Genomic DNA, 15,316 nt, shown 5'->3' with positions numbered 1-15,316 from the left:
GGAACAGTTTCCTGCTGCTTGATTTCTAATTACATAAATGGAAGGGGAAAAAGTGGAAATTCTAAGTACCAAACGGCATGTTAAATTCAGTGTAATACGCTCATCTGGAAACTATCACATTTTTCCTTCTTTCTTAAGCCTGCTGAAATCATTGCTTCGTCTGACTGTAGTGTGAGTTGGATCGGTACCAAATAGTGCGAGCAAGATAAGCCTAAAATGTCAGGTGTCTCTAACCCGAAGCTTAATGGCACCTTGTAGTGAAGAAGTCACTGTGCCACCCTGCTGTAATTTTAATGGGAAAATGGTGAGTATGGGGTGAATAAAGAAACCGTGTTTCTATCTGGGAAAAGGGGGGGGGAGAAAAAACTAGTAGCTGTTTGCTGAATAGAACCGGTTTGGAACGTTTAACAACTCCCTGAGTGCTCGACTGAGCACAAATCTAACTCCTAACAGCTCGATTCGATGTCTGCTGAGGCTTTGGGATGGATAAACAAGTCACGGAAAGCAAGAGGCTGCAGGGAAAAATATCAAGCTGCTTTTTCTGTTGTTTATCTGAGTTCTCCGTGTTTGATCAAGATAGCGTCATTTCTTTGTATTTCAGTCATGCCTGGGAGCCCTTGCCAAGGTCGGGACCTTGCTGTACGTAGCACTGCACACACAAATAGAAATCAGGCTCTGCCGTGGAGAGTTTACAAACTAAACACGTAGGATTAAAGGGGGGGAGTAAAAAAGGGTTTGTAGTTCCCATTTTAGAAATGGGAGATGCTGCAACCCAGACTATTGATAAGGCTTGGAGGGAAAACATGGCATGCTGCTGGGACTCTGATTCCAGGCTTCAGCCGTTGCCTCCATCAGCCTTTCTGACTGTTCTTTCACTTGGCAGGTCGTGGAGTCTCAGGGGAAGGCTGCCCACTACATAGAGTGAGAGTCTGCAGCAGGGTATGTTCTGTAACTGCTTGCTGTCCTGACATCGCCTCCTGTTCTTCATAAAGCATAGCTGATAGATGAGGAATTCTGTTGTACCGTCCAGTGAGTGATTGTACAGTCGCTAATGCCAACACCAAGATCCTCAGTATTGACTTCGGTGTAAACCTGCATGTGATGAGCAGAGAAGATACTGAAATGTATTGCCTGCTCTTTGAATCACAGCCACATCTGGGATGCTTTCTCATGTAATAGGGCATCCATGTGTCAGGTACTAATAGCCTGAGCATGAGAACTTGGTCACTGCCAGAGCAAACCCACCTTAAGGATGAACTAAGGGAGGAGATAAATAGGGGCCCATAAATAATAAACCATAGGGACCTACAGATACGAGGTGGGACCCATAGGAAAGGAGGGCACCCATAGGACCCATAATAAAGGGGGTAACCCATAGATACAGGGTCCTTCATAGATGGAGCATACCCTAAAGATGGGGTAGAGTCTTCACTGCCCCCATCTCCCAGCCTGTAGCCCACCCACAGTGAGATACTGAACTGAGACTGGCTAAAAGGGAACAGAGCTGATGGGAATTCAGTGCAGATCTCTGTTTCTCTGGTGACTTCTGGCTGTCAGCACTTAGCTGTGCTGCACTGCTAGCCGCTTAAAGCTGGCTATTCCTTGTGGTGGTGGATACCCACCTCCTGTTGCTTATAAAGATGCTGAGAAAGTTGTTGGTGACTAATAAATCACTCGTCATCTATAGCCTTTATTGGTACTGCTTGTAAAGACTCCAGCTCTGGGTTAGAAACATACATCCCTTCCTAGAAAGGGTCATGCCCTTATCAGTTCAAATTCAGTTCATAAATCTCTTGTTCTATGAAGGAGCGTGTTTCTCTTTAGAAGTTTAAGACAGGAGTACTCTTCCTCCCCCTCCGTGTTGCATTTGAAGTAGCAGTGCCTAAAAGCTTAACCCAAGACCCTCACTAATCCCATGAGCCGTGCGGTCCCTGAGGATTTAGGAGCCCAGTTGTGATAGACAGCACCTCGCTTTTGTCCCCTCTAGAATGGAAGCTCTGATATTCTCCCCACCTGGCCACAGCTTTGAGCCCTGCTTCACTCAGAGGTGAGATTCAAGTACAGGTGCAAAAAAGGGCCAGAACAGTCCTTGAACATACAGGCATCATGAACGTGCACTGAGAGCAGCTGTTCCTATAGCTGTGAGAGGTGGCTGGATTCAAATATGGAGCTGAATTCATGGAAGGGAAAGAAAATACACAGGACCAGGGTTTACTAATGGGGGGAGAGGTACAATGAGAAGCAGCGAGACTAAAGCTTGACCCCTGCAGCTGGGTGTGAGGCACTGGATTGTAAGCAGTGAGGCTGGGGTGAGCCAGCAGAGGAACGGGGGCATTTTTCAGTGTGTGAAATACAAGTTACAGCTCAACATGGGAGTAAGCGGGTGAAGTCTAATGACCTGTAACACACATGGATTCGTAGCAGATGATCTAACTGTTCGTGTTGGCCACAAATTCTACTCAACTTCCAAGGCCGTCAAGGTTGACTGCACTGTTCTGATCTCCGTCCCACGGCTTAACCTGCTATGAACTACATGCAGGAATTGATTCAGCTCAAGGACACCGTTAGACACTCCTTGAAGATGTCCCTGATGTAACACAACCTATTTCTATGCTGATCATGACTTTGTTCTCCTGGCTCCTCCCTATCGCCTGTTTTCCTTGCTTTGCTTTGAGGGAATAGCTGTGTGCTTTGATTCCCTTTTCTTCCAGGCACGGGGCCATATTTTGTTTAGTTCTCTCTGAGGTTTACGTGGTGTCAAGAGCTGCGGTGTTTCATGCATCAATAAACGCATCTTTGGATGATGGACATCAGCCTGGGGCTGCAGGAACTGAACTCCTATGCCTGAGAAGTAACTCCCTGATATCCTTGGGAGCACCCCGGTAGGCGACAGGCTCGTGGGAGGCTGTGGGTTTTATATCCATATTAGGTATAAATAGAGGTGGGCTGGCAGATAGAGAAAAGGTCGCTGTGACTCCTCGGAGCGCAGGATGAGCCTCTAATGATTTCATTGAGGCTTCAGTGTTTTAACTCTTGTTGTGCAGCCGAGGAGCGGCTGAAGCAGTCCCTACCAAGGGCACAGTTAGAGACGTTAGAAGCAGAACAGTGAAAAATGGCTCAGACCTCTTGGCGTGCTGAAGAAAGCAACGACAAGCCAAGAGTTCTGGCAAGCTGCGTTCCGTTCCTCACCAGCTGCAGTAGAACAAGAGAGGGTTGCAGTTAAGGTGGTTGTGGGGGGGTTTAGCTGGTTGTAATGGAGTTGGAAGGGCAAATAAAAAGGGGTTGAGTTGTTAGGGAGGAGGACACAAGTGAACGAAGCCCAGCCTTCAGCGCAGCCTTCCCAACTCTCCCTGCAGACATGGGTTGGAGTGAAGAGTTTTGCATGACCTGAGTTGCTGGGGAAGGAAGAAAGGGAGGGATGGAGGGGACTAGCATGCCTGCGAGCGGGAGCAATCGGGCAAGGTGGAAAGAAAAGCAATTAGACACACTTGGACTTGCTCGCGGATGGGAGGGGTACGTTGTTTTTTACTGCTGCCCCAGGGCCCCAAAATGCATTGGCATTAGAAACCACTAATCCCAGCCACCCAGGGGAGGGAGCAGGACTTTCTAGTTCTCTCCTGCATGCAGAGCATCGGGACCCCCGTGGCAGAAAGGCTGATGGGATTAGAGGAAACAGCTGGCTCGAGTCTCACCCTGCAGGAGCTCACATTCCCGGCACTGGGGAAGAGAGGAGTGCCCCGCTGCCGAGTCGCATTCCAGGTCTTTTGCTGAGCCCAGATGTTTTCTAATGAGCTTGATGATAAATCCTTTTCCTTTACTCCTGAGCACAGACCCTGCCAGCCGAGTCTGCCCACAAGTCTTGCTTTTCTGCACACTTCTATGTGTTGGGCTTCCTACTTCGTGCCACCTAACCCAAAGGAAGGCACTGCAACTCCCATCTTTCTGCTGTGCTGTTACCCTAAAGCTGCATCCTGATGGAGGTGGATGGTCTGAATTACCCTCATGACTGAACCTTTTCCCCCCCAGCCTCCCATTAACTCTGTTACAAAGCCAGATGCTCCGCGTGCATCTCAGGGGTTTAAAAGCACAAGCCTCGGGTGAGGAGGTGCAGCTCACACCCTGCTGGCCCCTGCTGATCCCTCCCTTCATCTGATGAGGTGGTGATGAGAAATCATTACCCTCCTGTGCATGAGAGGTGGAGTGAACTGAGAGTGCTGAGGTGGGTTCAGAGCAAACCCAGCCTTGAGCTGAGCTGACTGAAGAGCAACCAATACCTTCACCAGCACAGACACTCTCCTTTCCCAGCTGCTTTTCCCTGCAAGTGTTTTCTAGCATCCAGCCCTGGGCAGGTCGCCTTGGAATCTGCTCTAAGACACAAATAAAAGGAATCATCTTATTTTGAACTTTCCAAATACACCCTGTTCATTCTCACACCCACAGTTCCTAGTCCTGTCCTGACAAGCGAGGAGCCCCTGGCACTGCGGGTGTTTGTCAGCAGGCCCAAAACAGCAGCAGTGGGTGAGGAAGGGAAGCTCCCGGAGACCAGAGGGTGGATTTCTGCTCTGCAATGATCCAGCAGCAAGGGAAAGGGTGGAGGTGGAACGTCCATCATGGCGCAGACCTTTTAGGCAAGGCTTTTGCTTTCAAATGGCATCTACATGTGATGTCAGAAGGTGAGACTGCAGCATCGTGTCATACTAACCCACATATTGCACTGCTTGGCGTGGGAACGGCGCTGCGGTTTGGCACCAGTATTTTGGGGGCAGGTAGGAAGTTCCCAGAGCCTACAGTGAGCTCTCACCCTTCAGATGCTCCCCCACCTTCAGATGTACAGATGGCCACGTCTCCTTTTCTGCTGTTTGGTTGTTTACAGCCCTGGAACACAAATGAATAGTAGGAAGCGGCGAATGAACCTGATGCTGGTTGACATGGCTCCGTGCTCCAAAGAATCACACCCAGCTGAGATCCCACGTACCTGGTTGTGCCTCCAGCTTCATTATCCATCCACCTGAGAAGCAAAACTGTGGCATCAACCCTTTCATCACTGAGAATAAAACATCCCCCTGGGCAGGCGCTGGCTGCTGGTTGCACTGGCCCTGAGGAGCCGGCAGGGCTGAGTCCAGAGCCCACGTTCAGCCCCGTGGGGAAATTGAGTTCAGGCTGCCAACGGCGGCTCCTTTGTCTATTGTTGGCCCTTTTGGGGCTGAGCAGTTTGAGGCCAGGTAGGTTGCATCCAGCAGGATAAGAAAGCGATGATGGAAGCGAGATGTTGCCATCCTGCTTATTTACAACATCCTATTGTCCTGGAGCTGGAAGGAATCAAGCAGCAGACAAGCATTGCTCCATTGGCAGCCTCCAGCCCGCTTTAACGACTCCAAACATCCCTTGCTTCTCCCAGCTCACCTCTCAGCACAGCTTTGCTTTCTTACCGCCATCCCTTCCAACTTCTCTGATCTCTGGATTCAAACCGAGCCCTGCAGGTAGCTTTGATTTGGGTACGGCCCTGCCAGTGTTTCATACAGCAGCCTCTATTAGATCAATTGCATCTGTACAGGAACAGAACCCTTCCGGTCCTGAGCAGTTCTTGTAAGTGAAAGATGGCAAATGGACGGGGTTTCATTGGGCTGTGAGCCTGAATGGGAAGGAGAGAAAAAGAAAAGGAAAGGAGAAAAAGGCAGGGAAAAAGCAAAGCCAAGTGTGTTGTGGAACGTTCTCAAAGCCTTCACCGTGGCTCAGCCTCTGCCCCAAACCCTCTCTATTATATATACTACGTTTTAATAGGAAGTGTTTGCGTTCAACGAGCCAAAGCGCAGCCTTTGTTTATGTCACCGCTGGAAGCAAGCGCTGGGAAATCACCTCCGCACACCGCGTTCCCTTCGTCCCACGGCCCCGTTTGGTGGCTCAGAAGGGCACTGTGGGCTCGTTCGGGGCCGAGGAGGAGGAAGAGGAGGAAGAGGAGGAAGAGGAGGAAGAGGAGGCGGCGGTTCCCTCCCTCTTTCCCCCTCCTCTCGCTTTCCTTCCCCCCACGCCCCGATTGTGCAATAGCGAGCGGCGGGGCCGGCGGCACCGCCCGGAGCCCGGCACCGGGGAGAGGGAGGGAGGAGAAGAAGGAAAGAGGGAGGGAGGGAAGGAGGGGAGGGAGGCGGCAGCTCCCGCCCGCCCCGCGCCTCCGGGGGCCGCGGCGCCGAGGATGCGGCAGCCGCCGGGCACCGCGGGGCTGTAACTGCCCGCAGCCGCCGCCCGCGGCCCCGGAGCCCATGGGATGTGCCCGCCGTCTCCTGGGTGGTGAGTAACCGCTCCGGGAATCCTCCTCCGGGATACCCCCCCCCCCCTTCCCCGTGCCCCGCTCCGAGCCGACCCCGACCCGCTGCGCTTTCTCAGCCCTTCAGTCAGATTTTCTGCCTCGTTTTCTCTCCCGTTCTCCTCCGAGCGATCGAATCTCTTTGCAGACGGGGCGATCCGGCGGATGGGATCGGCCGTGCGCTCGTTATAAACTATTTTCACCGCCTCTTTTAGCTCGAATGAAATAAAGAGAGACGGGAGTCGGGGAGCACAGAGTGCGCATCTTTAGGGCAGAGTCCTTCCCGTCCGTGTTGGGGCTTTGGAACGGCGCTGCTCGGTTCGCAAAGCAAGTGGGGAGGAAGGTCCTCCCGGCGGCACTCGGCTTGAGAAGTTCGCTCTGCGAATGGATCCCGAAGGTTTTGCCTTTCCTCTTCGCCGGTTTATCCGAGCTGCCTGTTGCTGCTTCTGCGACCATAACAAAAGCAGTTCCATTTTCACAAGGGTCTGCAGCAATCCTTGACGTGTTCAATACAACAGGCTGCCCGCTCGGGGCAGATTTCTCTTTTTCTTACAGATGTTTCGGGGGCCAGAACGCAGCTTAGCTCATGGGAGCTAAAGGACGATCCCTTATGCCATAATTTGCCTGCTAACATCTTATGAGGGCACCGTCCTCACACTCTGCCCCACGGACTAACTCTTTTGTATGGGATTAACCCCATCAACTTCAAAACTCAGACTGTGTGATCTGTTGGTGCGGTTGCCATAAAGCTTTGCCATATGGGGGGGGGGGAAGAAATCAGCACCTCGCTGAAACAAGCAGGGATTTCCCTTGTAATTTTAGCCTTAACTTAACCATCCTCTTTGCAATGGCCAAAAATCTGCCGTCCACAAGCGGCACTTTGGCTTTTTGAAGGCAGTTTTCCCATCTGAAAAACAAAAGCAGCTCGCCTCCAATTTGCAAACCGCAGGACGGGAAACGGAATTCGCCTTCAGTGTAAGAACCCCGAGTGTTTGCAAACAGCTCCAGAGAAGAATCCGAGCTCTTGGCTTGACCTCTCAGCACTGAATTCCAACTTGGGGAGTTTGTGGTCTTGCAAAGAGGGCGAACGAGCTCAGGCTCCTGAGCACCCGGCGGCGGGGAAAGGAGCACAGCTGGAGGGAGGAATGGCTGCGCTGCTTTGATCAGGCTGCGATCAACCTTCGCTGCGGGTACTGGGCCCAGAGCTGCAGCTTTGGAGAGACTGAATGTCAAGTGTGAGGTCAGCCCCAGCGCCCAGCAGGGATTGCAAAGAGCAGCAGGGCTGTGAGCGGTTCCATTTGCCCTGAAAGCCGCCGGCCCCGCAGTGCTGCGTCTTAAATCTTCATGCCGTGGGTAAGTAGAGCAGGCCATGGATTTCCTATTAGGGATTAATCAAGATAGTAGAACAGCAGCACTGGAGCTGGCTGGATTTCTGCCCTTGCTTTGGCTGCGGACAGGATACGGCCCAAACAGGACAACAGCAGCACCGTCCTGGGGATCCATCCCTGTTCTGTCCCTTCTTCCCACCTCCCGCTGTCAGCTTGGAACCCGATCCCGCTGCACGGGGGCACGGCTCGATTCTTTATGCAAGTTTGGTAATGAATGAGCGACCGAACCAAAAAGCGAGCGGGGCTGGCATTCGAGACAACACCCATCCCTAACTGCGAGCCGGCCTCACGCCGCGGGTGTGCTCAGCAAAAAGAAATCATAATCCCGGTGGCCACTATTTACTCAAACTGGTTTTATCTGGTTCCAGTTAGGCTTGTTTTGAGTAGGATGAGCGGTGCCAGATTCTGATCTCATTTGCACCAGCGGAGTCATTCAGAGGAGCTGGTCCCAAGTTCGCTAAGTGAAAGCAGAGCTGAGCCTGCTGGGATCCAGCGCCCCGGGGACGTGGCTGGTGCTGGCTTCATATCTGACATTGGGAAGAGTGAGAACTGCTCGGGACCCTCCCCAGCTTCACCCAAAAAGGAAGGGGTCTGCAGGGAACGAGGCAGCCCCTTTCCACACCAGCTGATGTAGGAAAGGAGAGACTGAATAACCGCGGTGTCTGATTTAGGGGCAGCACATGGGAAACACCGGCACACGGGAGCCTCACCTCGCTCAGGTCTGGGCATGTGAGCACGGTCTGCAGCTGCAACGCTGCTCCAGGTGCCTGGAGGAGAGAGGGGACAGAGGGCAGCGCTTCGGGTCGCTGCACTCCCCTGTCCGTGTCTGTGTGTTAACGCTGAACTGATCCACCCGCTGCAATAATGCACCAGAAACTGCTTACGTTGCTCTCGCCTCCACCCGCGTCCTTCCAGCAATGCTCCTTTCAGACCCCGTTCTAAGCCTGGGTTGTTAAGTAGCTCGCCAATGACTTTTGTAGGCAGAGGAGCTTGGATTTCTCTTTCCAGCTGCACTGGTTGGGTTTTTCAGGCACTTGGCCTCCCTCCTGCTTTATTCCTGCACATCAGCCAGCCGTGCTGGAGTGGAAAGCAGTGCGTTACAGAACGAGGAGCTCTAACACCTCCTGCTTTGGAAATGCTGCGTGGTGAGAGGGCAGAAATGTTCGGGGTCTTTTCCTTGTGCAACTTAAGCACCTGAAGGTGGGTGTCCCCTTTTCGTTTCGTGTTGTTTCATCCCAGGTTTTGCAGCTCAGCGAAGCAAGGCCGAAGCTCTCAGATGGGATTTCTGTCTCCACTTAAGCACTCATCTGTCTTGCTGTCCTGAGGAATTACCTCTAACCGCTTTCAGAGCTTGGTCTCTTCCCTCTCCCATGGCAATGTTACCATGTCATCGCTCACATTAATTCAGGGCACTGCAGTAGAGCCCCAAATGGATCCGGTGCTTTCTGGTTTTGGTGGCTGAGAGCCGACTGTGTTTCCATGCTGGTGGGCTTTGAGCCGTGGCTTAGGCAGCGTTTATAAAGCTCAGAGGTCTTGCATAACCTGGGATGCAGCATGTGTGGCCACAGGCACCACATACCCCTGTTGGCATCTTTACGCCAACCTTATGGCAGAACTGCAAGATCCTGGATGAGGAAAATACAGCATAAAGGTATGAAACCACTCCTGAAACATCCCCCACGTCCACCTGCAGGCTGGTCTTCTATCACAGTTTACATTTCCCTCTGGAAAAAACAAGGTAACGCTGATTAGATCCTTTTTTGTTTTTCCTGTTTCCCTCCTGAAGTGTTTGGTTTCCCAATGGCTGGGAACAGCTGTGGGCTGGGAACGTGGCCTCATAGGGAACTGCTGTCATTGTGCTCCAACCAGCAGGACGATGCAGGTTTCCCAGCTGTATTGGGACCATCCTCCTTACAGGGCTCAGGGCTGCTGACACTCCACTTCCAGACCCAGGAGGCTCTGCCATGAGCTGACACCCTTTGGCCATGAATGTTTGACCCTTTGGCTCCGTGGGTGCAGGTTGTGGCTGGAAAAGGGCTTTGGGTTTTGAGGCTGCAGCTGCACACATGTTGTTTGTCTCTGGAGTCCGGGATGTGCCAGGCTCCAGGGCTGAGTCATTTCTTTGCTCCTTCATCTGGGAGAGGAACTCGGGGCTGTGATAGAAGCGATTTAACTCTGACTTTTGGTGGTCATGAGTGACCTCAGGTGTCTGCAGGGCACTGCGAGGGAGGAGGAGGAATACGGCTGGGGACGGGCAGTGTAGTTCCAAAGGAGGAGACCCTCGGGGCTGATGATCTGCAGAACTGAGCTGAGCTTTCTGCTTGGAAAGACTGCTTTGGAGAGGAGAAAGAAGGCCCCGTGTGCAGGGTGGTGCTGGTCCTGCCATCAGACCAGGCTTGGGGTCAGTGCTGGGGAGTGCACACTTGTTCCTTGAGGGGCTGCACCACGTCATTTAACTTGTCACTGAGGAATGCGCTCAATGCCTTTATATTTAATGGTGAGTTTGCAAACCTGCTCGGATACTTCGTCTTCCTTTCTCGCTTCCCTTCCCAGCCAGGGAGGAGAAGGAAAACAGTGCTTTTGTCCCCCGCCCTGTGGCTGCTGTCAGATTTTCATGGCTGCTCTGTTTGCTTGGCTGGTTCCAACCATGCCACAGAAGGAGGTGCAGCCGCCAGCGGGCTGCTTCCAGCCCCAGCTCCCTCCCAAACTCAGCTGCACTGCTGCAAACATCGTGTTTGCAAACAGCACCATCCCCACGCTGTTGGGGCCCCGGTCATGAAGGCATCCTTTCTCAGGAAAGCAGAGGACTTTAACATGTGCTTAAGTGCTTTCCTGAATCCAGGCCAGGCTCTGTGCTTTAGCAGAGCACGGAACCTCACCCATTTTCCTCTTGGTATCAGAGGAAGGAGCCCAGATGCTCCAGGTGATCCCTGGTGCCCGGGTGTCTGCTGAGCCGGGCTGCAGAGGGACGCTCCCAGGGCAGCGGGGCTATTGGAGCTGCTCGCCTCCATGCAGAGAAACCTGGAACAAAAACCAGCCACCAGCACCTCCTTTGGAAGGAAGGAAATTGCTCTCATGTGGAAGTGAACTTGTGTGCTGACTCCTGAGGAATTTCAGCTGTTCCCCAGGGGGTTTTGCAATTGCCGTTTGGGTCACATCCCAGCTCTGATCTCGGACTTGCCTTTGGGAACAGGATTCCTCTGGCATTTGAGGAATGAGTGATGCTTGTTGGAGGAAACCAAGCAAACCCAGCGTGTGCAGCTCAGCTGCGTGTCCCTCGGCCGGACATTGCAGGCTTTGCCTAATGAAACGGAAAGAATCCTCAGGGAAATGAGCCCTAAGGATTGTCTGCCATCCTCTGAAGGACATCGCTGCCGAATGGGAACGGCTCTGCAAACATCAACGCTCCTTTGGCCATCTCTGTGCTTTCCTGCCTCTAGATGGAGGTTTCTTCATCTCCCCTCTGCCTTGCAGCGACACCTGCTGCGCGCTGCTAGGAGAAAAGCTATTTTCCTTCCTGGGAAAGCAGCCCCGCTGTGCTGGGAAGCGGCGAGGCTTTGGCTTTGAAGGTGGGAGAAGAGGAAGCGTTGGGAAGTCTGCGCCTTCCTCACATACAAACAGCTCTGCGGGCTGCGACCTTTCCAACCTGGCGCGGGTTGCGGTGGAGATGCTTTTGTTTTGCAAACTCCTTCCAGCCTGTCCTTGGGTAAGGAGTGGTGGAAAGGCTGCTGTTACTCCTGGCACAGAGCTCGGAAGAGAAGGGTTTGGTGCAGGGGAGAGGCAGAGCGCTCCGTGTGTGTGTGTGCCCACACCAAGAGCTGCCGCGGGGCTGGAGATGGGTCAGCTCGCCTGTTTTCCTTCCCGCTGACACTTTGCTCCCTGGCTCCAGTTGCAGATTTTCAGCAGAGCTGGCCATGATGTTCCGCTTTGTGGTCGGATTCCTCTTCCCAGTGCTGCTCCTGGCTGCACCTCCTCCCATAAACAAACTCGCCCTCTTCCCGGACAAGAGTGCTTGGTGCGAAGCAAAGAACATCACGCAGATCGTGGGGCACAGCGGCTGTGAGTCCAAATCCATCCAGAACAGGTAGGGGTCCTCCCTGCCAAGTCTCTTCCTGCCTTTGTCGGGAAGAAAAGGGACCTTCCCTGAGCTCTCCTCCTTCCTATTGCCTCCACAGGGCCTGCTTGGGGCAGTGTTTCAGCTACAGCGTGCCCAACACCTTCCCTCAGTCCACGGAGTCTTTGGTTCACTGCGACTCCTGCATGCCAGCCCAGTCCATGTGGGAGATCGTGAGTATCCCTGCTCTCAGTCCCTGCATTATTCATCCTGTGTGCATGTCCAACCCACCGCTCCCCCCTGTCACCTCCTGACTCAGGAGGAGTTGACCTCCCAGCTCCTCTCTTTGCTTCCTGCCACATGGATCCTGGAAGGACCATAAGTCTCTAAGGGAGGTTTGTGCAAGCAGGGTACCGGCTCCAGCTCTCTGCTTTGCTTTGGACTCAGACGTTTGGGCAGGTGGCTTAAGCCAAACTGAGTTCATTGGCACTCTGCCTTCTGCAAGCCATGACTTCTAGCTTAAAATACCTTCACACTGCTGTGCGTGGGGCAGGTCAGGATGGCCGTCAGGGGGTCAAGCCCATGTGCTCACTCTGCATCCTCGTCCCTCTCCCCAGGTGACGCTGGACTGTCCAGGCAACGACGAGATCCCCAGGGTTGACAAGCTGGTGGAGAAGATCCTTCACTGCAGCTGCCAGGCTTGCGGCAAGGAGCCGAGCCACGAGGGAGCCCTGTTCAACGTCTACTTGAACGCAGAGGAGAACATGCCCGCGGAAGGCCCCGGCCCCCACCACTATGCCCACCACCAACAGGAGGTAGAAGAGCCCCCTGCTTCCAGCCACCACCACCACGAGGAGGAGGGCGACGAGTGACCCGGCCCTCACAGACTGTCCTTGCGGCGCGGGCAGGGAGTGTGTGTGAGGGTTTGGGCCAGGGTTTGGGGAGGGAGGGGGGTGGTGGAGGCTTTCCTGTCTAATAGCTGCCCTCACGCTTTGCTCTCCACAACACCCTGCGGCTGGAGGAGCGTTTTGAGGCACGAGTTGGATGTGGGGCTGGGGCTGCGGGGCCAAAGGAGGGCTGGGGGGGGTTCTGATGCAAAAGTACTTGCACATCATAGTAATAATATATTGAGAGAAGAGGGGACGTGGGCACAGGGGGCTTTGGTAGAGTGGGAGCCAAGCTGGGCTGCCCAGGGGGTGTCTGTAGGATCCTCAGTTTGCTGTGGAGCCCTTGATGAGCCCTCTGGGCTTTTCTTTTGTACTTGGCTCTCGCCTGCCCTGGAGGAAGAAGGGATGCAGCTTCCCTGCAGCCACACAAGAGATGCACATCTCTTCTGTGGCGTGTGGGATGGGGGGGGGTCTCCCTTCTTCCTCTCACTTCCCCTGCCCACCTAAGGATTCTATGGGCACGCTGTTCCTCCTGGCACTCACTGGGTCTTACTTCAACCCCCATGCCTTTGTGTTAGGTAGCTCATAGGGTGTATTTTGCCCTGGCTGTGCCTCTGGGGCTGTGTGTGAGGTTGCTGGGAGCCGTGGTGCTCAGAGCCCTTTCCTTGCTGGTCCTCCAGGCCACCACATAGCTCGCAAAGGTGAGGGAGCTGCACTGTGCCGTGGGCTTCACAATTCACAGCCCGTGCTGGGGTGGTTGTGGGTGGGAGCCGGCCCCTCTCCCCTCCTTCCCTGCTGCACTTTAATTGTGGTGGAGGGAGAAGGGGGACGAGTCCTGGGATGCTGATGGACCTTTATAGGGGACTGCTCTGGACCCCACTGCAGACGCAGGGCTGGGCTCAGGGTGGGGGCCTCTCCTGCTACCCCTCTCTGTTGTATAAAGCTGATTTCTTTGGCACTGTCCTGACAAGAGCTTCCAGAGCTTGTAACCGACGCCTCCCTCTCCTTTTTTTTTTTACAAGTTTTGGGTTGTGTTTTTCGTTGGTTTTTGGTTTGTTGTTTTTGTTTTGGTTTGTTTTGGTTTGTTTTGTTTTGTTTTCCCCTTAAATAAATTAGTTCTGACTTCCATTTCTGGGCGCTCTGATGCGTCTGTCTGGTTTTCAGCAGCAAGTTGGATGTCAGAACCGGGCAGCAGGAGAGCACAAGGAGAACCAGATTCCCTTCAGCTCTCTGCCGCCTTCCCTTCAAGAGCAGGAAGAGCTGAAAGGAAAACCAACCGCAGGATGCAGCGCCTGGCCCGTGTCTGCAGATCTGGTCCCACTGGCGTGGGCTCTTTGTGGTACCGTGTGACCTTGGTGGGTTCTGTTGCCACTAGGTGACACTCTCGATCCAGCTTGTTTGGATCCAGCTTGTTGTCCAGGAAGGCGAGTTTGGAGCAGGAGCACATGAGGTTCCTCTGCGGTGAAGCTGAGATGCTCCAGGCTCGGGGTGCAGCAGCGCTGAAAAGGAAGCAGGACGTTGCACCGCCTCAGCCCAGCTGGGTTAAATGTGCGCTGCTGCAGTCATCTATCCCAGCTGGGAGGCCGCCGCAGTGTGAGCTCGGGGTGGGTTTCCTTGCTTGTTCCCATCGCAGATGGGACGAGGAAGTGAAGCTTTCCTGGTACAAGCACTTTATGCTAAAGAAACCTCCTGCTGCGATCAGAGCCTCGCGTGTGTGCGTGCTCTGCCCCGGGCTGCCTGCCAGGACAGCGTGACGCAGGGCAGGCTGGGGGGGTTTGCATGGGAGCATCCCAGGAGGGCGTCCTGCAGATGCAATGGGGGCAGAAGCTGCATGCAGGCACCCGGGAGAGCTCACCGTGAGCAGCTATGGAGTGGCACGCTGCTGGGGGGAGCGCTGTGCTCCCCACGCACAGAGATGAGCCCTGCTGTGCGGCTCCTTTCTGTCTTGCTCACAGCTGGCATCCAGGCCAGGCAAACCCATTCAGCTGCTAGGAAAAGCGGGGCAGAGTGGTTGAAATGAGGATTAGCGAAGCAGCATCTCGACAAAGAGACAAAGTTCTGTTCCTTCCCTTCATTCATGTTCGAGTTTCCCGCTGGTGCCACAGGGTCAAACATTAGGTGCATTAGGGTCAAACAGGCACATCCTCACAACTCGTTGCTGCTCTGGCCACGGAGATGCCGGGTTGTCCCATCTCTCCATCAGCAACACGTCGGCTGCGGTGCCCTCAGTGGGACCTGAGCCTGTTTGAAGGATAAATCTTTCCAACAACAAGAAGAAAACAGAACAAGAAGTGTCTGCCAAGCAGCTCGAGGTGCCGACTGTGAGAGGTGGAGGTGGGAGCACGGGTTGCATGATGGCACTTATTGATTTGGAAGCACCTTCTGGAGGAAGGGATGGAGAAGCCGCTGGGGCACGCGGGATCCTCGGCCTTGTTGCCCTGGGCTCACCCAGCGCTCTGCATGGCTCTGGCTGCTGTCGGAGAGCGCAGCTGCAGGTATTGGATGCAGGTTCTGTTGCTCCGTATTTGGTTCAGCACAGTTTTGCTCATCAACCACAGATCGCTGTTGGCCTGCAATGTGAGCACGGGGTCTGCATGGCACAGGGGCTTGTCTCTTTAAGGCAGAGAAGGGAACTCTTTGGCTGCCACTTGGTAGAGTTTAGAGCAAATCCCCTTTTTCATTAGCA

General features: G+C 53.9%; 1 protein-coding gene across 1 annotated transcript; it reads left to right on the top strand.

The window, feature by feature from the left end:
• The first annotated feature begins 6,126 nt into the window (after positions 1-6,126).
• NBL1 (NBL1, DAN family BMP antagonist) lies at positions 6,127-13,758 on the top strand. Its single transcript, XM_072354490.1, has 4 exons — positions 6,127-6,285; positions 11,579-11,773; positions 11,865-11,976; positions 12,361-13,758. The coding sequence occupies exons 1-4, from the start codon at positions 6,263-6,265 to the stop codon at positions 12,613-12,615; spliced, it is 585 nt and encodes a 194-aa protein (XP_072210591.1). The 5' UTR covers positions 6,127-6,262; the 3' UTR covers positions 12,616-13,758.
• Positions 13,759-15,316: the final 1,558 nt, after the last annotated feature.

The sequence above is a fragment of the Excalfactoria chinensis genome, chromosome 20 (genome assembly GCF_039878825.1).
Source record: "Excalfactoria chinensis isolate bCotChi1 chromosome 20, bCotChi1.hap2, whole genome shotgun sequence".
Lineage (NCBI taxonomy): Eukaryota > Metazoa > Chordata > Aves > Galliformes > Phasianidae > Excalfactoria > Excalfactoria chinensis.
This window is presented reverse-complemented; position numbering and strand designations above follow the sequence as displayed.